Source organism: the organism of the source record quoted next, unplaced genomic scaffold (assembly GCF_019419815.1).
Source record: "Pyrus x bretschneideri cultivar Hongxiangsu unplaced genomic scaffold, Pyrus_bretschneideri_v1 Contig15, whole genome shotgun sequence".
NCBI lineage: Eukaryota > Viridiplantae > Streptophyta > Magnoliopsida > Rosales > Rosaceae > Pyrus > Pyrus x bretschneideri.
The window spans coordinates 1719772-1742813 of NW_025999446.1; the positions used below are offsets into that span (position 1 = coordinate 1719772).

General features: G+C 35.6%; 1 protein-coding gene and 1 pseudogene across 1 annotated transcript; one reads left to right on the forward strand and one right to left on the reverse strand.

The window, feature by feature from the left end:
* The first annotated feature begins 15364 nt into the window (after window positions 1–15364).
* LOC125475601 (patatin-like protein 2) lies at window positions 15365–17882 on the forward strand. Its single transcript, XM_048580574.1, has 7 exons — window positions 15365–15629; window positions 15765–15946; window positions 16134–16323; window positions 16427–16588; window positions 16778–17083; window positions 17242–17414; window positions 17555–17882. The coding sequence occupies exons 1-7, from the start codon at window positions 15477–15479 to the stop codon at window positions 17637–17639; spliced, it is 1251 nt and encodes a 416-aa protein (XP_048436531.1). The 5' UTR covers window positions 15365–15476; the 3' UTR covers window positions 17640–17882.
* A 521-nt stretch (window positions 17883–18403) lies between these two features.
* Window positions 18404–22441, reverse strand: LOC125475437 (annotated as a pseudogene).
* Window positions 22442–23042: the final 601 nt, after the last annotated feature.

Genomic DNA, 23042 nt, shown 5'->3' on the forward strand with positions numbered 1-23042 from the left:
CATCTCATTCATACTCTGGCCAGAGATTCTAAATCATATCATAGAGTATTCTCCCTCAAACAGTTTGAAGGTTAGAGATCCCTTGTTGCGCATTCACTTGCCTCCATGGCTAAGTGGCTTAACCCCAACGATGCCGTGGACACCCTGATAGAGTGACTTTGACATAATCAAAGATTAAGGACCTAACCACAAGACAACTGTGATGCCTCAGGTCAAAAGACTAATTTGCATTATCCCAACCATGAGTTCTCATGTGACATGAATATGAGAACTCTTCGTTGATCGTGTTCAGTGAACTCATTCTCTATTGAGCACCTACGTACTTGTCTTGATGTCACACACACCAATGACTCGAGACTAGTCACTCTCCCTGAGAGAAGACATAGCACGTACTGATCTTAACGGACTGTCAATGCCCAATTGACAATCCTATGATCAGGAACGTTTAGGATGTGTCAACGAAAGAATGGTCTCATGAATCTAACTTCTTTAGATCGCATTCTTCCAATCACATATTCCTTGGACTTATCGTTTAAGCATATAACATTTATATTAGACGGCTCAAACAATAATCTTTGCCCTTTAAACTACATTAGTTTGAAATGTCCGTAAAGTATCATCATATGATTGGTTTTAGGGCACATTTCCAACATCATGCTCACACCAAACAATTGGAAATTGATTACCACTATATTCGAGAGCTAGTTCTTGCCAAGCTCTTACAATTCAATTTTCTTGCAGTCAAGATCAAGTGGCTAATATTCACACCAAGTCTCTTCCCAAACCCAGATTTCTTTATTTGCGATCCAATTTTTCACTTCAACCCTTTACGTTTGGCTTGAGATGGCATGAAGAGAGTAATTTGAAAAGTGAAAAAATAAGTCAGGATAGTAAAAAGAAACAGTCAAAAGTTAATTAGAAAAGTTTGCCTTTGTAATTTTCTTTTACCTTTATTTAGATGCTAGCTTTTCTAAAGTGTAACTATAAATACCAAAGTAACTTATACTTCTAGGAGTGAATGAAATCATATTTTCTTTCTTCTGTATGTTTTCCCTTTTAATAGCTCATTACCCTCTAGCTAGTTCAATATTACATAACCAAAAATCACATATCTAGGCCGTTTTCTTATTTATTTATTTATTTACAGCAGCTAAAGTAATGAAGTATTAGATTAGAAAAATTACACACCAAGGCAGGTTAGTCAAGCAACAAAAATTTGTCGAAAGAATACAAGAATTAGTCGAAACACTTCTCAAAAAAAACGATACTTGGCCATGTCCAACTAGAGATAAGCCAAAAGATGAATTAAAATTAGGGGAATCTCACAAAGAAAAATCAAAACCCAGTCCGCCATGATTTGCCAAAGCGTTCATGGATATCTTCTAAGCCTTAGTTCGTCAATTTTCCATGCGCAGTAATCTATGTATCACGGTCTGTAACAATTTGTTGATTCGTCCATGACATCGACTTGGATTCATGGATCTTCTCTAATAAATTGTTAAGATGATGCTTTCCGGCTAAAATGTTCCGTGAAAAAAATAAATTAAGTGATGTTAATTAGAGAGACCACGCACATTTGGTTGACCATTCAAAACGGTACTGTAACCACTTAGTACTATGGTCTTATGGTATTAATTTTCATGTACAAGTGAAAGGACTTAGGTACGATTCTCATAGGCAAAGTTGAACCTCATTATTATAGCAAATCCATTGTAAGGCTTAGCCTATTCCCCCACCCTCTTATAGTGTAGATATTATCATTTTTTTTAAAAACACTTTACAGCAGTTATGTATTTACCTGGATTAGGTAACAAGCAAGAATAGAGAGGCCATCAGAGTTAGGTTAGGAAACATTTATGTTTTTTTTTAATTAAATTTTTAAATTTTGCCCCAAGGAATGGGTTTCGTTGGGCTACAATTTTTTGCCGGGTCTCTTTGGTCAACGTGAGTTTGGCCGACGAATGTTCATCGGTATTCACCAGGGCAGGTGCTCTTTTTTTTTTTTCGTGTTACGTCAGGGAGAAAAGAAAAAAACAAAGAAACAAACCATAAGAAATATGCCGGCACAATAATCCTCACAATTCACAATCTTTTGGAGAGAAAACGACTAGGAGTTTAGGATGCATGCAGGTGTAGCCACAACTTATAATAAGGGGTTGAACGTAACTTTAATATGTAGGATCTTACACGTCAATAATTATATTATAAATATTACAAACTTGATATTTACGACCTAATAATGTTGTCATTCCAAATCATATGATAATAATACTACATAACCAACTTTTTTAATAAAATTATAGCCAAAATTTTATCAAGAAAAGGGATTGAAAGGATAAGGAAACAATATGAGTATCAAATGTTGATTTAAATTTACTGAAAAAATCAAACAAATTTAATGCACACATGTGAATAAATTAAGAAACTTAAGGCAAGAAATGAAGTGACATACACTTTTAAGCTCCAAATGTCTTCAATTTCTTGAATTTTAAGCACTTAAGATATTAAATTATGTTTAATGAAGCAAATATTACTATACAAATATGAAAAAACCTAGGTATAGATAACATATACGTACAAAAACATATTTTCAAAATAATGAAAAGGAATAAGTAACCCATGTGGGCTTTAAGTGGCTCCGCGGGTGGATGCCCGGCTACAAACAGTCTTTACAAATAAAGTTTCCGTTGTCTTTACCATCTTTTAGCTTTTTTATTAATGATTATTAGTTTTGACCCTGGACCAATTATAGTCTGGAGGAATCTCACATATACTTCTCAAACCATACCTCGCTTATACTTTTCATTTTGTTGAGAAGTCCCTAACTTAGACTTAATGCTTGACTTGCTGGTGTTAATAGGTGTATACTTGTTCGGATGCAATACTTCATCAATTAATTACAGTCTTGCTAGATGAATATTACATAACCAACCAATCACATTTCTAGGCCTTTTTTTTCCTGATTGACAGTATCGAAGGTAATGAAGAATTTGATCAGAAACTACACACCAAGGCAGGCTACTCAAGCAACAAGAATTAGTCGAAAAGAAAACAAGAATTAGTCGAAACACATGTAGAAGCGGTACTTGGGCATGCCCAACTAGTCTCTATATAAGCAAAAAGACGAAATAAAATTAGGTGTGGAATCTCACAAAGAAAAATCAAACCCCAGTACAGCATGATTTTCCAAAGCGTTCATGGACATCTTCTAGGTCTTAGTTTGTCAATTTTCCATGCATTCAGACCGAGAAGGGGAAAGGCAGTAATCTATGTATGAAGGTCTGTATTTGATGATTTGTCCATGAAAAAGGCAGTAATCTATGTATTAAGGTCTGTATTTGATGATTTGTCTCATGCATCTTCTCTAATAAATTGTTAAGACCGGATATGCCTTCTGGCCGAAATGTTCCATGCGAAAAATAAATTATCTTAGAGAGGCCATGTTTATTTGGTAGACCATTCAAAACGGCACTTCACGGCCGTTATGTGTTTACCTGTATTCCGTAACCAGCAAGGGTTCCGGTAGAGAGGCCCTTAGGGGTTAGGTCTCACCCAACAGGAATCGATTAGGGAGTTGTTTATTTACTACATATTTTACGTGCTATTACAGCTGATGAATGTTGGTCAAAAGTTTCTACACAGTTGTTTGCATGGAACTTAATTATTAGTTAATTAATTTAGGAGATCTTCACTATTTTCTTGGAGTAGAAGTTCAAAGATCCTCTTTGGCAGATTCACTCATCATACCAAATAAATCTTGAATTTATTTAAGAGGATAAGCAAAACCTTGCAAAACACCTCATGGTTTTGCAAAACTTGATCTTTGCATCTCTCCACTTGATAATCCTACATAATATAGGTCTTTGTTGGGGCGCTTCAGTATCTTACATGGACACATTCTAACTTATCATTTGGTGTAAATTTGGTTTGTCAATTCATGCATTCTCCTCGGGACCTCATTTTCAAGTTGTTCGATAGATCTTAGGCTATCTCAAAGGGACTATTAGTTATGGTTCATGGTTCCCTAAGGTCTCTACACCTCTCATGCTTAAAGCTTTCTCAAATGTTGATTGGGTAGGCTGCTGTGGTTTCTGCATTTTTCTAAGTCCCTCATATTATTGGAGAGCCAAAAACAGCACCATAGCTTGCTCTTATGCCGAGGCTGAATATAGAGCCCTTGCTTATATTGATACTGAGCCCTTACAATTCAATTTATTTGATCTTGACTGCAAGAAACTTGATCAATTTTCTTACAATTCAATTGTGCTGATACTGAGCCCTTACAAGTTTCTTACAATTTATTTGATCTTGCAGTCAAGATCAATTTCCACTATAGATCAAGTTTCTTACAATTCAATTTTCTTGCAGTCAAGATCAAATAAATCTGTTGTGATAATGTTTCAACAGTCAAGCTCTTACAATTCAATTTTCTTGCAGTCATAATGGCTTCAAATCCAATGTTTCATGCTCACACCAAACAATTGGAAATTGATTACCACTATATTCGAGAGCTAGTTCTTGCCAAGCTCTTACAATTCAATTTTCTTGCAGTCAAGATCAAGTGGCTAATATTCACACCAAGTCTCTTCCCAAACCCAGATTTCTTTATTTGCGATCCAATTTTTCACTTCAACCCTTTACGTTTGGCTTGAGATGGCATGAAGAGAGTAATTTGAAAAGTGAAAAAATAAGTCAGGATAGTAAAAAGAAACAGTCAAAAGTTAATTAGAAAAGTTTACCTTTGTAATTTTCTTTTACCTTTATTTAGATGCTAGCTTTTCTAAAGTGTAACTATAAATACCAAAGTAACTTATACTTCTAGGAGTGAATGAAATCATATTTTCTTTCTTCTCTATGTTTTCCCTTTTAATAGCTCATTACCCTCTAGCTAGTTCAATATTACATAACCAAAAATCACATATCTAGGCCGTTTTCTTTTTTATTTATTTATTTACAGCAGCTAAAGTAATGAAGTATTAGATTAGAAAAATTACACACCAAGGCAGGTTAGTCAAGCAACAAAAATTTGTCGAAAGAATACAAGAATTAGTCGAAACACTTCTCAAAAAAACGATACTTGGCCATGTCCAACTAGAGATAAGCCAAAAGATGAATTAAAATTAGGGGAATCTCACAAAGAAAAATCAAAACCCAGTCCGCCATGATTTGCCAAAGCGTTCATGGATATCTTCTAAGCCTTAGTTCGTCAATTTTCCATGCGCAGTAATCTATGTATCACGGTCTGTAACAATTTGTTGATTCGTCCATGACATCGACTTGGATTCATGGATCTTCTCTAATAAATTGTTAAGATGATGCTTTCCGGCTAAAATGTTCCGTGAAAAAAATAAATTAAGTGATGTTAATTAGAGAGACCACGCACATTTGGTTGACCATTCAAAACGGTACTGTAACCACTTAGTACTATGGTCTTATGGTATTAATTTTCATGTACAAGTGAAAGGACTTAGGTACGATTCTCATAGGCAAAGTTGAACCTCATTATTATAGCAAATCCATTGTAAGGCTTAGCCTATTCCCCCACCCTCTTATAGTGTAGATATTATCATTTTTTTTAAAAACACTTTACAGCAGTTATGTATTTACCTGGATTAGGTAACAAGCAAGAATAGAGAGGCCATCAGAGTTAGGTTAGGAAACATTTATGTTTTTTTTTAATTAAATTTTTAAATTTTGCCCCAAGGAAAGGGTTTCGTTGGGCTACAATTTTTTGCCGGGTCTCTTTGGTCAACGTGAGTTTGGCCGACGAATGTTCATCGGTATTCACCAGGGCAGGTGCTTTTTCCCGATAGACACTATGGTTCGTCAGGTTAAAAGTTCAGTGACAATTTTTGCCCGATGGAGATCTGTCGCCTTTAAATTTTAAGAGACGAACTCCTACATACTTTACGGGAGGAATGTTATTCGTCTGGCTAGTGGTTTTTTTATTTTTTTAATATTAAAATTATGTCTTTTTCATTAAAAGTTAAGTTCTTTTGTCCTTTTTATTAAAATCTAAGAGTTTTTCATTAAAATTTAAGTCTTTTTTATTAAATAAAGTTATAGCTAACATGGTTTTTTATTAAAATAAATTTAGCCCAAGCCCTTTTCATGAAAGCTCCCTAATAAATATGTCGGCACAATAATCCTCACAATTCACAATCTTTTCGAGAGAAAACGACTAGGAATTTAGGATGCATGCAGGTGTAGCCACAACTTATAATAAGGGGCAGAACGTAACTTTAATATGTAGGATCTTACACGTCAGTAATTATATTATAAATATTACAAACTTGATCTTTATGACTTAACAATGTTATCATTCCAAATTATATGATAATTATGACATCCCACATCGCCCATGGAAGTGGATCTTGTAAGCCTTATATGTATATTCCCATCTCTACCTAGCATGAGGCCTTTTAGGAGCTCACTGGCTTCGGAGTTCATCGGAACTCTGAAATTAAGCGAGTAGCGCGCGAGAGCACTCCCATGATGGGTGACCCACTGGGAAGTTCTCGTGTGAGTTCCCAAAAACAAAACCGTGAGGGCGTGATCGGGGCCCAAAGCGGACTATATCGTGCTACGGTGGAGTCGAGCCCGGATGTGGTGGGGGCTTGGGCCGGAATGTGACAATAATAATACCACATAACCCATTTTTTAAATAAAATTATAGCCAAAATTTTATCAAGAAAAGAGATTGAAAGGATACGCAAACAATAAGAGTATTAAATGTTGATTTAAATTTACTGAAAAAATCAAACAAATTTAATACACACATGTGAATTAATTAAGAAACTTGAGGCAAGAAATGAAAGTGACATACACCTTTAAGCCCCAAATGTCTTCAGTTTCATGAATCTTAAGCACTTACAATGTTAAATTATGTTTAATGGAGCAAATATTACCATACAAATATGAAAAACCTAGGAATCGATAACATATACGTAAGGTTCTAAAAGACGCTAGGTGCTAGTCGGGCGGCGGGTTAGGGCCTAACGCCTAGGCGGATAATAAAAACGTGTAAATAAGTCATAGATATGATTTCATCATAAACTACAAAATAGAATGACATATCTATTATGAGCTATTGGAAGATAATAAAAACGTGGGAACAAGCATATAATGTGTGTTTATTTAAGTATTCAACAAGTCTCTTACAATCAGTTAAGTATTCAACAAGTCTCTTACAATTTATTGAAAAAATAAAATGCAAAATGAAAGTTACCTATTTTCTGTCTAAGTGAGTCGTAACCTAGGCAGGTCTGGGTGGGCTAGGCGGGTACATAGACGCCTTAGTAGGTCTAGGCGTCCCTTATTAATTTTCAAACGCCTAGACATTAATCGGGATGGTAGCCAGCCGCCTAACGCTTAGGCGGCGCTAGGTGGGGATTTTTACAACAGTGCATATACGTACAAAAACATATTTTCAAAATAATGAAAATGATTAAGTAATGACACACCCCGACCTAGAAAGTCCACTTGGACCCTGAATCGAGTTGTGCTGGTCGACACCTAAAAGGTGATGAAGCCATAAAATGTGATAAGAGTGTAGAAAAAAATGTGAATAATTTGAACCTAAAAATTTTAAATACCAGGATGCATTGTGAACGAGAACGAACTCATTTCACACACGACGTCAGAGCATAAGTAAGGTACAAAAGTGTGGGTAAGAATCATACCCTCAGAAATATCCATCAATTCTAAGATTCGCCACAGATCCTTGTCGATACAAACTCAGCAGCTAAAACCTGAAGGGCACCAAACAGAGAGCGTGAGTGAGCAATAAAACCAAGCTTCCCAAAGTTATTAGCTCTCTAAAAGTAATGCCCCTCAATGTAAAACCTGTATCGTTTTCCATAAGACAATACAACATATATACATATATCCAAACCATACTAAAAAATGCCCAAAACCACGGTTTGCCATGTCCATTAACTCCACCATGCATTAACAAGTAGGCCAAATGAACTTAAACTTAATCAGTCGGAGTTATCTAATGTGACATGTACGACTGCACCCATATCTTATCAATTAATGCTAACACATAAGTCGGAGTCACCTTTAGTGACCTGTGTGACTTATCCATATCTCATCAATCAATGCTAGCATATAAGTCGGAGTCACCTAATGTGACCTGTACGACTTATCCATATGTCATCACATATATCATTAATCATGTTAGCCAATAACTCAATAACATGCTAGCTAATAGCTCAATAACATGCTACCCAATAGCTCAATAAATATACTTGCACACGAGTCGGAACCATCTAAAGTGGTCTGTACGACAAGACTGGGTGTAAATAAATACGCTTAAGTGTTACGATCACGTCAAGACTGTGTGAATAATTGTGGGTCACCTACGAGTCGAAACCACCTAAAGTGGTCTGTACGACAGGACTGTGCACCTACCTTGGATCCAAGGTAAGCGTAAGGTGCGGGAGGTGAACATCACGTGAAGGACTGTGCCTTGGCCACGGGCGAGAGCACTAACACCGGGGTGCAGGTTTATGAGCTATAATATATCTCAACACAATCATACTCACTACCATCACTATCATCAACATGTACTCACCTGAAGCTTACCTGGGTGTCCGCGGCGTCATTTAGCACTTCAAAGCATTCACAATTGTTAGGTTCAGGTAATATCCATATGAATATGCCATGATGCAATCTAAACCCAAACATTTCATTATATTCTCAAAATATATAATACGGCGTAACATGTACAATCAATAACACCCAACTCCCAAATAATTTACTTTTGAGAGTAATCATCAGTGATAAGCCCAATTAGACACTAGTTAAATTAACTATCATTACTTACCTTTCCTTACTTCAATTTCTTGATTCTTCACACATTGATTTATGATCAACATTTAATCACCAAATCATAAAGCTAAATCTCACACTTCCCACCAATGTCCCTCACATTGCTCAATTCACTAAACAAGGCTATTGTCTCAATTATTTAATCTAATTTATTATATGGCTGCATCTAACGTCTTGTTAGACTACCTACGTACCCTAAATAGGGATCAAGCCATTCGTAGTTCGCAATGATTAATTGTAGGTAACAAGTATAGATCACTTTAGAAGTGTTTGTGGAACTATCAATTATATGCCTATGAAAGAAAAAGACCCACTCACCTGGAGTCCACACTATGATTACCTTGCATGCACATCGAGACATCACGATCTATCGTTGCCTGTGACCAATTATCAAATCACGTCTCAAAGTTCTTACTGATAGAATACATAATTTACATAAAACATATCCTCAAGGACCATCAAGAATAATTTGAGACCCATTGACCAAAAGTCAACCGTCGATCTTTGATCGACGGTAGGGTCTACAACCCTGTATAACTCGATTCGGAAGATCCGCATATCAGATTTCCAATCCGTAACTTCCATAGATCCACATTATACTTCTAGAATAATATAATAAGATTTTATTACGATCCAACGGTTGGATCCTCACCAATTCTCAAAACTGATTAGTGGTTAACGTTTTATTTTATGAACTTACAAATCCAATTTGGAAAGATCTGTACATCGAATTCCCAATCTGTAAGTTCCTACATTCTTCAAATATTATGTACTACAATGTAACAAAGTTTGGTGACGATCCAACGGTTGGATCGTCGATTCACATAAATACCTTTTAACGTATCGTAGAGAATTTAGGTTCCAACGATCAACCTACATCATTCAAATATCAAGACTAAATTCAAGACATTTAACATAGCCTAAAAATAGCATTGGCGGCCTGCTGGCCATACGCCGTCGTCGGTGGCGGTCGGTCGCCCCGACTTGCCTGAAAATCCAACTATTTCAAAAATTTACCAAAATTTACAGGAATGAAGATCTCAAAGAGAGGAACAACTTTCATACTTGTCACAAAGTCCAAAAGTGGACGGAAGATTATCAATTTTGCCCACGAAGCCGGCGGGTGCCTAAAGCTTCCCGGTGTCGATTCGTTGTCTACGGTGGTCCAACGGGGTCAAGGTTGGTTGGGTTTTTCTCCTAGGAGGATGGGCTACAAAGCCCAGGTGGTGGCATCGACCATCGCTTTGCCGATTTGCCAAAAAATAAAAAATGGTGGTCGGAGCACCATGAGAACCGTCAACTTTCGTGGCCTCAAACTGCCACATACCGTGGTTAATCAAGGTGGTTCTTGGTTTTGTAGAGGGGAATGAGAGCTTCAAGATGGTGGTGGTGGCGTCGAAAAACTCCACCGGAGTTGGCCGGAATCGGTCTTAAAAAATGGGTGGTCGCGAGTGGAAAAACCCACGGGAAAGCTGGGAGGTTTTTTTTTTTTTTTATCTTTTCTTCTCTCTTTTTGATTTCTCATTGGTCCTCCATACCTTTCAATTTGATTGGTCCCTTTTTCTCTTTACTTAAAGATGATTAGTTAGCCTTCCCACAAGGTGGGAGTTCAAATAATTTAACTACCTTTAAATAATCAACTTCAAACGTCCGTAATTATACCGTTATCATTCGGACTTGCAAACGGCTTTCGCCTATGCATTCATAGTGGCAAGTACTACGAGGATATGCTAAAAGAATAAGTCATATATCACTCTAACCGATGATCAATGGAAGTCAAAGTCCTTGCCTCTAGGGCATTTTCGTAAATTCACGCTTCTAAAATTAATAAAAATGTAAAATTTGGGACGGGTTGTCACAAGTAACCCATGTGGGCTTTAATTGGCTCCGCGGGTGGATGCACGGCTACAAGCGAGTCACTTTACAAATGAAGTTTCCATTGTCTTTACAATTTTTTGGCTTTTTTATTAACTAGCCTTCATGCACACGCTCGTGTGCGTGTAGAAGGCATTTTTTAAATCACGGCATACTACATGCGACTTATACGTTTTAAACGTATTTATATGAATAAATTGATAAAAGGAAAATCAAATATTTGAAGTAAATGAATAATCTTAGATCATGCTAGAAGAAACCCCTCATAAGCTAATTAAAGCAGCTGAATTCACATAATAAAATCGGTTTTTATAGAATTTACATTAAGAATAGAGAAAATAATATTTAATAAGCAATTGATTGAATCACATTATTGCTAGCTCATTGTGAGGCTAAGCCTACCTCCTCTTCCTCCTTAGTGTAGATAATATTGTTTGTTAAAAAAAAAAAAAACAATCATTTGACAACTAATTTAATAACATTATTATCCGTGCACGAAATACTTTTTTTTATAACCAGCATTACACGCCTCTTAAGATGTTTTGAACATGTTTTAAAAATAGAGAAAATAATATTTAATAAACAACTGATTGAATTATATTATTACTAGTCCATTATGAGACTAAACCCACCTCACTTTTCCTTAGTGTAGATAATATTGTTTGTTAAAAGAAAGGAAAAAAAATCATTTAACAACTAATTTAATCACATTATTATCCGCGTACGAAAGACCTTTTTTATAATCGGCATTACACGCCTCTTAAGATGTTATGAAGGTGTTTAAAAATAGAGAAATTGAATCACATTATTGCTAGCCTATTGTGAGATACTAATTTAAAAAAAAAAAAAGCACAAAAAAATTAATTATCAAAAAAACACTATTAAAATGAAGAAAATGCTCCTTCCTTATTTGATGCATTATTTTGGGATGCCTTTGAAGTTTTATGTATTGGGGGCATTTTTGTCCAAATATTTTTGTTGAAGCTTGGTGACGCCAAAAGTACCATTATTGTTTGTTAAAAAAAAAACAATCATTTGACTACTAATTTAATCACATTATTATCTGTGTGCGAAAGACCTTTTTTTATAACTGGCATTACACGCCTCTTAAAGATGTTATGAAGGTGTTTAAAAATGGGGAAATTGAATCACATTATTGCTAACCTATTGTGAGGTACTAATTATAAAAATTAAAAAAAAAGCACAAAAAAAATATTAATTATTAAAAAAACACTGTTAAAATGAAGAAAATGCTCCTTCCTTATTTGATGCATTATTTTGGGATGCCTTTGAAGTTTTTTGTATTGGGGGCATTTTTGTCCAAATATTGTTGTTGAAGCTTAGTGATACCAAAAGCACTATTAACAACTAATTTAATCACATTATTATCTGCGTGTGAAAGACCTCCTTTTTATAATTGGCATTATACGCCTCTTAAGATGTTATGAAGGTGTTTAAAAATAGAGAAATTGAATCACATTATTGCTAGTCTATTGTGAGGTACTAATTTTTTTTTTTTTTTTTTTTAAAAGAAAAAAAAAGCACAAAAAAATTATTAAGAAAAGCATTGTTAAAATGATGAAAATGCCCTTGCATTATCTTGGGATGCCTTTGAAGTTTTTTGTATTTGGGGCATTTTTGTCCAAATATTTTTGTTGAAACTTGGTGACACTAAAAATACTATTCATCTTTAGTATTGGCTTTATATATAGATGATGATTATTAGTTTTGACCCTTGACCAATTATAGTTTGGAGGAATCTCACATATTCTTCTCAAACCATTCCTCGCTTAGACTTTTCTTTTTATTGAGAAGTCCCTAACTTAGACTTAATGCTTGATTTGTTGATGTTAATAGATGTATACTTGTTCGGATACAATACTTCATTAATTAATTACCTTCTTGCTAGATGAATATTACATAACCAACAAATCACATTTCTAGGCCTTTTTTTTTCCTGATTGACGGTATCGAAGGTAATGAAGAATTAGGTTAGAAACTACACATCAAGGCAGGCTAGTCAAGCAACAAGAATTTGTTGAAAAGAAAACAAGAATTTGTCGAAAAAAAAAACAAGAATTAGTCGAAACACCTGTAGAAGCGGCACTTGGGCATGCCCAACTAGTCTCTATATAAGCAAAAAGATGAAATAAAATTAGGTGTGGAATCTCACAAAGAAAAATCAAACCCCAGTACAGCATGATTTTCCAAAGCGTTCAGGGACATCTTCTAAGCCTTAGTTTGTCAATTTTCCATGCATTCAGACCGAGAAGGGGAAAAGCAGTAAGCTATGTATTAAGGTCTGTATTTGATGATTTGTCCATGAGACTTGGATTCATGAATCTTCTCTAATAAATTGTTAAGACTGGATATGCCTTCTGGCCGAAATGTTCCGTGCCAGTGGCAGATTCAGGATTTCAAAATCGAGGGGTCCAAAAATAAAAGTTTCAAAAAAAAATATTAGACTAGTTTGGTCCATATCACTATTTTTTATTGAATTTGGTTCGTTCATTGAATAATCAAAATTAATCAACCACATCAAGTGGCCCAATGGTAAGGGCAAGTATTTCGGCTCTCAAAATACAAAAACTAGGGAGGTCCCAGTTTCAAGGCTCCAAGCTAGTGAGTCTGCTTAACTTTGGCCAGGAGAAAGCTGAAATGCCTATGTGAGTCTTCCAGGCTCCTAGAAGGGGTGGATAACCATGGTTTGCCACTAGTTATCCCGCTTTTTTTTTTTTTTTTTAAACAAGATTAATCTCAAAGGTAATAAAACCAACAAATTCTCCTTAGCAACATACCAGATCAATTAATGAATCTACAAAGATGAAATTTGTTAACGTAACAGATATATTACAATTGGGAGTTGATACTAGAGTCTAGGATTAAAAACTTAAATGAATTTGGAAGAAATAAAATTAGGCAACTAGAGGTGGTGGAACGGCAAATGGTGCTGGGGGATGGGATAACTTGAGTTCAAAGTTGGGAGGTTGCAACGATTTGGAGGATTAAAACAAAAATTAGAAACCTCTTCTTCTTCGTTATAAGCACTATTGCATGCACATCCATGAAGGCAACAAGCCTCTCCACTGCACCTGCCCAACTTGTTAGAGAATCCCGAAAGTCGATCACAAGTATTTCTTCGGACTTCCGGAGGGTCCCGGGACCTCCCGGGTCCCTATACGGATCCGCCCATGTTCCGTGCGAAACATAAATTATCTTAGAGAGGCCATGCTTATTTGGTAGACCATTCAAAACGGCACTTCACGGCCGTTATGTGTTTACCTGTATTCCGTAACCAGCAAGGGTTCGGCTAGAGAGGCCTTTAGGGTTAGGTCTCACCCAACAGGATTCGATAAGGGAGTTGTTTATTTACTACATATTTTACGAGCTATTACAGCTGATGAATGTTGGTCAAAAGTTTCTACACGGTTGTTTTCATGGAACTTAATTATTAGTTAATTATTTTTTGTCATTGTTTTAAGATGCAAGCCAAATGTTTAAACCAATTTTTGTAAATCAAGTGATGTGGTTGTTGATGATTGGTTTGTTGCTTAATCGTTGATTGGTTTATAAATTTAGTCTCCCTAATTAATAATATCCCTGAAATTATGTTGTGTTGAATTCGACATCATTCAGAAATAAAAGTCGAGTAATGTGTGTCAAAAATTATAGTTAGTCGTCTGGGGATGACTTTTTTGCCACAATATTTGTTGCCGTTTAAGAGGCCACTTGAAGACCTGGTTTGGTACTGAGGTGATTCTGAAAAAAGCTGCTATCAAAAAAAGCTGGGAGCTGTTTTTGTGTTTGGTAAACACTCAGCTTCAGCTTTTTTTCACAGTTTTGGATGAAAAAAAGCCAAAAACAAGAAGCTGCAAAACCTAGCTTTGAAAAACCAGCTTTTTTTCACATCTGTTTTACATAAAAGTTTACCAAACACTCTAATACTGCTTTTTTTTTTCAAAAGCACTTTTACAAAAAAGTTTACCAAACACTCTGCTGCTTTATTTCACAGCTGCTTATTCTCACAGCACAGCAGAAGCAGCTTTTTTTCAAAGCACAGCAATACCAAACCAGCCCGAAGTCTGACCAATTCTTGTAATTGACTCGGCTCAGGATTGTATGTATATGCGTTTGCTCGAAAAACAATTCAGAACAATTAGGAGAAAATCAAATCAAGAACGTTTGTCATGTTGAAGACTAAGAACCAAACACCAATAATCTCAATTTTGTGTGCTTAAATAGTATCACTTGTAAGATTATTACTTGTTTGAATGAATTTTCTTTACCATTCATACATGCGAGAACAGGGCATGTACTTAAGGTGCACGAAATCACCAACTTTATTCACCAAAAATGTTCATAGTGATTTGTTCATTTGATTGTTAATATCTTACTTGTATAATTTAAATAAGATTTAAAGTGGACTATTATTCTTGAAAGTGTAATTACCTAGAAGATTCAATTGATGCCTTGATTAACTAACCATGTCCACAAGAATGCAATAATTAATTTGAAAAGTCTGGAATAGGTCGAACTAAAACTTGTTTTGGATATCTACAAGTTTTGGGTCAAAGTTGGAGGGGAAAAGATCTCTATATAAGGCGTAGATAGGTACTCAAGGTTCCTACACTCAATTATCTTGTCATCACCCCATTATTTAAGGTTCAATTTGTTTGCTATTTGCATTTTTCTTCCAGTTCATAAATAGTACCTACTTACCGTTTCCTTCCTACGTACCCTTCCCTGTACCGAGTATCATTCATAATATGTCTTCTCTTCTTTCTCAAATGGAGAGAGCAAGATCATTTCTTCAGTCTCCCACTTATGGAAACCTCGTCACTGTTCTTAGCATTGACGGAGGTGGTATCCGAGGGATTATCCCCGGAACTATACTCAGCTTCCTGGAGTCTGAGCTTCAGGTATAAATATCAATTCAAACCCATAATTTAACTTCAAATTAAAAGATTTTAAACGTCACTTTAATTTATCTCATGCAGAATAATATGCTCGCACACTCTAACTAATCTTCACCTTAATTTGTTGGTCATATGCAGAAGCTGGATGGTGAGGGTGCAAGGCTAGCAGATTACTTTGATGTGATTGCAGGGACTAGCACAGGTGGCCTCGTGACTGCCATGCTTACCACTCCAGATGAACATGATCGTCCCTTGTTCTCTGCTAAAGATATTAACGCTTTCTATCTCGAACACTGCCCGAAAATCTTCCCCCAGGACAGGTACCTACTTAAATATTACAAACTTAACTTGAAATCTGTTTGAAAGGGACCTTGCATGTTCTTATAAGCTTATCATGAATACATACATACAAGTTTTGAAATCTTCTCTCTCTGCTTCTTTTCTTTAATATATTTCACATGTATATAGTGGCTAACAATCAGATATCATTTTTTTCTTGTACAACAGCTTTCCACTATTTGGTAAAGCCGTGGATATGGTAAAAGCTATGACAGGACCAAAGTATGATGGGAAGTATCTACATAAGATAGTGAAGGAAAAATTAGGAGACAAACGATTGAACGACACATTGACTAACGTTATAATCCCAACTTTCGATATAAAACGGCTCCAACCAACCATCTTCTCCAGCTATGAGGTTGGTTAATTTTTTGATACTATCAGCTTGGAATAATTTTATGAAAAGTTTGCTAGCTCTATCTCTATGTATATTTATTTTGTATATATGTTGGTGATTTTAGGCCAAGAAGAAGAGTAGCATAAATGCTTTACTCTCGGACATATGCATTGCAACTTCAGCAGCCCCAACTTATCTTCCAGCACATCATTTTGAAACAAAAACTTCCACTGGTGAAACAAGAGAATTCGATCTCATTGATGGTGCTGTTGCGGCTAATAACCCGGTATACATTAACACATAGTTGTCATAGTTAAGGAATATGGATAAATTTAAAGTAAAGATTGTGGCTTGCCACCAGTTGTCTCCCTTTAAATAAAAAACACCTATATTTCATGTAAAAATATCTATCCATGACAATATAATTACCAACTAGAACTACGGCTTCATCTAATAATATTTTTTCATTTATCAGGCTTTGGTTGCTATTGGCGAAGTGATGCGGGAAGTTCACCAGGGAAATTCCGACTTCAGCTTTTCCATGAGACCAACTGATTATGGTCGGTTCTTAGTTGTATCGTTGGGTACTGGTTCACCAAAATGTGAGGAGAAGTACCATGCCAATGACGTAGCTAAATGGGGTCTTGCGGCATGGTTGACCAGCGGAGGTTCTTGTCCACTGGTCGATGTATTTACCCAAGCCAGTAGTGATATGGTAGATTTTCACCTTGCCACTGTTTTCCAAGCTCTTAACTGTGAGAAAAGTTATCTCCGAATTCAGGTATGTATACATCGATCCTTCTACATATGTTTGATATACTTACAATTCTGACAACATAATATACTTATATTGCTATATAAATCTAGATGGTATATAAATTCAAGCAACATCAATTATATGTCGAAACATATCTAAGTGAGGAAAATTTATGTTTGCAGGATGATACATTGGAGAAGACAGTGTCTTCAGTGAACATTGCTACGGAGGAAAACTTGAATAATCTTATAAAAGTCGGAGAGAAATTGCTGAAAAAGCCTGTTTCAAGGGTGAATTTGGATACCGGCGTATTTGAACCAGCCCATCAATCTACAAATGAAGAGGCTCTCGTAAGGTAGATATAATTTAATCATCATTCACCAAATATCTCCAATATATACGTATGTTAGCATGATCATATGTTCATAATATTGATTAAACATTGCTGACTACTATTCGTTTTCTTAATTATTAATCAATCTACATGTGCTGCAGGATTGCTGGAATTCTGTCTAGGGAGAGGAAGGTCCGTGAAACGAGATCACCACATGGAAAGGGCGCCGTAACCAGCTCCAACTGATGATCACAACTCAGCCTGCTCTCTCTCACAAACACTTGTCATTCCCTTCAATAAAATTCTTTTTTCTTTTCTTTTTTGGAAAATTAGTTAATAGATACATTTTTAGTTTAAAAAAATAACACTATATAGAAAATTAATTAACCATACGATGAAATTAGTGCTAATTAAATTACTCTTGTAATTCAGTGCTGAAATTCACTATTTTCTCTCCCAATAAAGACCACTCAACTTGTTGGTTTTGATTATCTTTCATCTTGTAATTCTTTATTTGATTATTTTTTTCATCTTTTAATTCTTTATTTGATTATTTTTTCATATATAACCAAATTATGCAAAAAAGATTAATTAACTATCCCAATATTGCCAACTGACTAAAGTCTGAGCAGTTCCGACCAAAGTATATAATTTTTCCATTTTGCTTCAGCATTCTGTGTTTTTATTTCATTCGTTTGGTTGCTTGCTGGTACGAAAAATCAATCTTTAAAATCAATTCTTTGACGGGTCCATGAGAAACAAATTCAATCACGAAAGGGAGTCAATCATTGGGTTAGCGTTTCCCACACTCGGAAGAAAACTATTCCAACACAATTTTTTTTTTTTTCAAAGAATAATCTAAACAGTAAGATGGATCATTTGCCCCCAACTTGACTTTATTACAACAATTTAAATATCAATCAAATTAATTGCAAAAACAAAAGAGTCATGAATTTTATCCAAAAATCAAAAACAAAAGAATCATGGCTAGTTTGGTCATAGACTCATAGCTAGGGCCATATATCAGTTAGGATTTGTGGATTTGGATCCTCGCCAGATTCCCTTCCTGGGGATCCTAGGGATCAATGCATGTGAACTGTTGATCAAAAATCGTGCAGTCACAATTAAATATTTTTTATATTTTTAAAAGTAAAGCAATCTCATTGTACGTGAAAAATATAAAAAAGAAAAAAATTGTGACCGCAAGATTTTTTATCAACAGTCCACATGCGTTGATCCCTAGGATCCCCAAGGAGGGAATCCGGTGAGCATCCAAATCCAGGATTTGCAGCATGTCCAACGGGTGACCTCGCAAGGCGAAGCCACTTCTCTTCAGATAATAGTTTTGCAAACCTAGAGAATCACAAGTCACAACTTTCTGTTACTATTAAAATTCTACCTCAAAAATTATGGAAATTTATATCTGGTTTTGGTAATTGATATGGTGTACCTAGTTAGAGCCTCTTCATTGGACTCGTGTTTACAAGGCTCGACCCTGCAAGTCTCCAAATTAACCCTAGAAACTGGTTTTTTCAACAGGCCTTCACCCACTTTGAGAAGATCATCCAAATTCTTCTTATCGGCTGTCCACAGAAGATACTTGTCCTGTTAATGTGTCATCCTGCATTTTTGTTTATTCCATTCAATTGTCTTATTACAATTAATATACATACATACATACATACATACATACACACATATATATACATATATATATATAAATATACATATACATATATATATATATATATCTATATATATATATATATATTCCATGCATAGTATTAAGTCGGTAACTCAGATTAGAACCTGTTTTGGACTCCTAACAATTAAAAACGCTTATGATAATGTTTGGAAGAAAAAACATGTATATATAGATTAAACGTTTTTTTAGAGAAATACTTGAATTTTTAACATATTTGTAACAGAAACACTTCTAATAAAAGTACTTCATGAGCAAAACTATTCTTACAAAAGAGATTTCAAATGAGCCTTAACATAGTGTCTTTTGTATCAATTTCATTGATAATCATGGTAGTTAAATAGTAAATGTAATCTCTATGTGCAGGATTATATTTCTCATATTTTAACGAGAAGTTGTTGACTGTTTGGCATGGTGTTGATCACCCGGAGTTCATTGGTGAGGGGCGTGCTCTCAAAAAGTGTAGGACCCTCCGCCTTTGGGTTTAGGGGAGGGGATAATATCTTTTAATACTCTTATTTTTTTTTCTCTATTATTTAAAAATTTTCAACAAAAGGAATTGTAAATTCAAGGTTCTTTATCTCATCAATGTAAGATGTATTTTCAACATTTCTTCTTTGGCACATCCCGGTCTGGGCCCTCACCATATCCCAAGCTTGACTCCATCGTAGCACGATATTGTTTGCTTTGGGCCCCTACCACGCCCTCACAATTTTGTTTTTGGGAACTCACATGAGAACTTTCCAGTGGATCACCCATCATGGGATTGCTCTCGCGCGAAATCGCTTAACTTAGGAGTTCCAATGGAACCCAAAGCCAGTGAGCTCCCAAAAGGCCTCATGTTAGGTAGAGATAAAAATATACATATATTTCATAGAGAATCCACTCCTCTGGGCGATGTGGGATGTTACATTCTTACATGTGGTGTATTTTTAAGTCTAGCAAGTGGATAACATAAATTGGGTGATGTAGAACATGTGTGGCTGTTGGCCTTCATACGTAAGACAACTTGCTATGATATAATGAAAAAAGTTGAGGTTCTACTATAAAACCAATTGACAAGATGATGAGCCCAATTACTTAAAAGCATATGCAAAGATTCCTTCTCCCATCAATGTGAAATTTATTCCCAAACAAATAATAACAAATAACTGGTAAAATTAATTTAAGTACCTGAATTCGAAGGTAATTATCATCCGAGTGAAGGGCTTGGAAAACCACAGAAAAATGATAATCACATTCATATCAGAACTTGATTGATTGAAAACATCAATTAATGGGGTTCCACCCACCGCTGGTTAACCAATCTAATAAACCCCACTTGGCTGCAGAATGTGCACGGTATTTGAACTCAGCTTTTGGCGAGATATCACTAGAAATCGCCCGTAGTCCATGGGCTTGATAGGGAAGAAATCTTCACTCCCATTTATTATTGTCTTCGTCACTTCACCAATTGCAACTATAGTCTGGAATAAGACCAAAAATAATGTTGGAAGACATTTAATTAACCAAATAACGTTTAACCTGTTATACAAGGTCTTAAGCTCGAATTAGTTTTTATATATACTGGATTATTCGCAGCCACACCTCCTCTATAAGGTTAAAATCTTTTACATCCCCTTCTGGGTCAGTTGTTTCAAAATAGTGAGCTGGGAGATACGTAGCTGAGGTTGCAATGCATATGTCTGAGAGTAAAGCGTCAAAGCATGGTTTACTTTTCACCTGAGCACCCAAGAAAAGCAGATATTAAATTCAGCTATATATCTTCTTTTTTGGTTGCTATAAACAGGGGAAAAAATAACAAACCTACCTCATAGCTGGAAAACATAGTTGGTTGGAGCTGTTTTATGTCAAATGTGGGAATGACAATATTAGTCAATGTCTGGTGCAGTTTTTTAGAACCAAGTTTCTGCCCGACCAAGTCATGTAGATACATCCCATCATATTTTGGCCCTGATAGGGCTTTGATAATCTTCGTCATTTTCGGAAACAATGGACAACTGTTGTTTAAAACGTTAATGTTCATATTAGAAACTATATATGCAGGAAGAGAGGGCTTTTTCCCTTTTTTTTTTTTTTTTTTTTTTTTTTTTTTTTTTTTTTTTTTTTGGGTTAAGAAAAAGTTCTGTATCAATATTAAAACAAAAATTGACATGAACATGTAGACATTACTGTTTCTGGGGGAAGATTTTGGGGCAGTGAGTGAGGTAGAATTCCTTAATATCCTTGGCAGCAAACACCGGGTGGTTGTTCTCATCTGGGGTTGCAAGCATAGCAGTCACCAGAACACCAGTGCTTGTTCCTGCAATCACATCGAAATAGTCAGCGATTCTTGCATCCTCAACATCCAACTTCTGCAACGTGATCAATGAAATTCGAGATTTAGTATGTAATGTGAAATATTAATATAATTTAGCAACTGTTCTCTGACATGCAATTAATAAGGATGCATATGAAGACGACATTGAATATTCTGACTACCTGAAGCTCAGATTCAAGGTAACCAAGAATCGTTCCTGGGATAAGTCCTCTTATTCCACCCCCATCGACGCTGAGAATCGTTATCAAGTTTCCGTAAGTTGGGGCCTGTAATGGTATACTCTTGGTTCTGTCCATGACACTTTCACAGAGAGAGAGAGAGAGAGAGAGAGAGAGAGAGAGAGAGAGAGAGAGAGAGAGATGGATTCTAGAAGAGGCTTTAAGCAAATATATAGCTAGACTTTTTTGGTGAGTTAGCCTTTGAGAGTACAACGGTACTTATAGACTCCTCTTGCATCAAGTTTCCAAGAATATGAACCAAGTTACTGGATCATATGCATGCATGCACCCAACTAAGTGCAATTTCAGTGGATTATAATTTGATTCAACTATTCTGGAGTAGCTTCTTGGATAGAGCTCATCAAGTTGCATGGCAGGTTAATTATAAACATGAAAATCATTTTGTATCTAATCATAAATTGTTTACTAATCTCTGTGAGATAATGCAGACTGGTAGGTGAGACTCCAAGCATAAGACTTGTTGGTTATAATGTGAAGCCATATTGGAGGATTAATAAGAAATGCACTAAGCTTAGACAAACTCAAACCCCTTGATATGATCATGAGCTGCCTAGCGTTAAAGCAAACCTCCATCAAGCATGCAGCTAATATTTTAAGCTTATTAATATTATTAAGGTTATCAAGTTCTTCTGTGCAGCTGCGTTCAATCAAGCCACATGATGATAAGATTCCTTGTCAAAACTGTACGCGTTGTATATATTTTGATTCGTGTAAGGCGGCAATGTACTTTAGCAGCAACTTAAGAAGGTCAATCCGAAGGCCAAAAGTTGATAGTGTGATTGATCTATTGGCCAAATGTAAACTACTTGTAAGATATAAAAAAATTGGTCTACCATTCAATTATGTCTCCATATAACTTCAACTTGATGGTAAAGTAATGCTGCATAATTTAATCAAGTTCTATATTGTCATGATTATTTCGTTTACTTTTGATTAAGGGCGTATGTAGTATTTTGTCGTCCTGTCAGTAACCTTATACTTCAGCAATACCATAATCATTGTATGATTCTAATCCTCCTGTCAACAAGGGAGAGGAAAATAGTTTGGTTCTGTTTTTTCATGCCGTGTATATATCACACTGCAGTTCAGAAAATAATTTTTTCCACAAAATTATCCAGCTTAATTGAATGTGCCCTGTGGTGACTTGGAGATATATATGCTTCTCTTTAGCAGAACACATGACTGATATAATTAAATTAGGCTTCAATATAACTAAAGTGAAAATTAACTTATATTTTGATTGAACTTGCTGAAGTGATGATTCAAAATTACATGTTGTGAGAGGTAGGAATTTCAGTGGTTTTTAGAGCATACTGTACATACAAATTTAAAACCATTGAGTATATAAGCACACTACACCGCAGTGAGTTGGATGAATTTTATAAAGA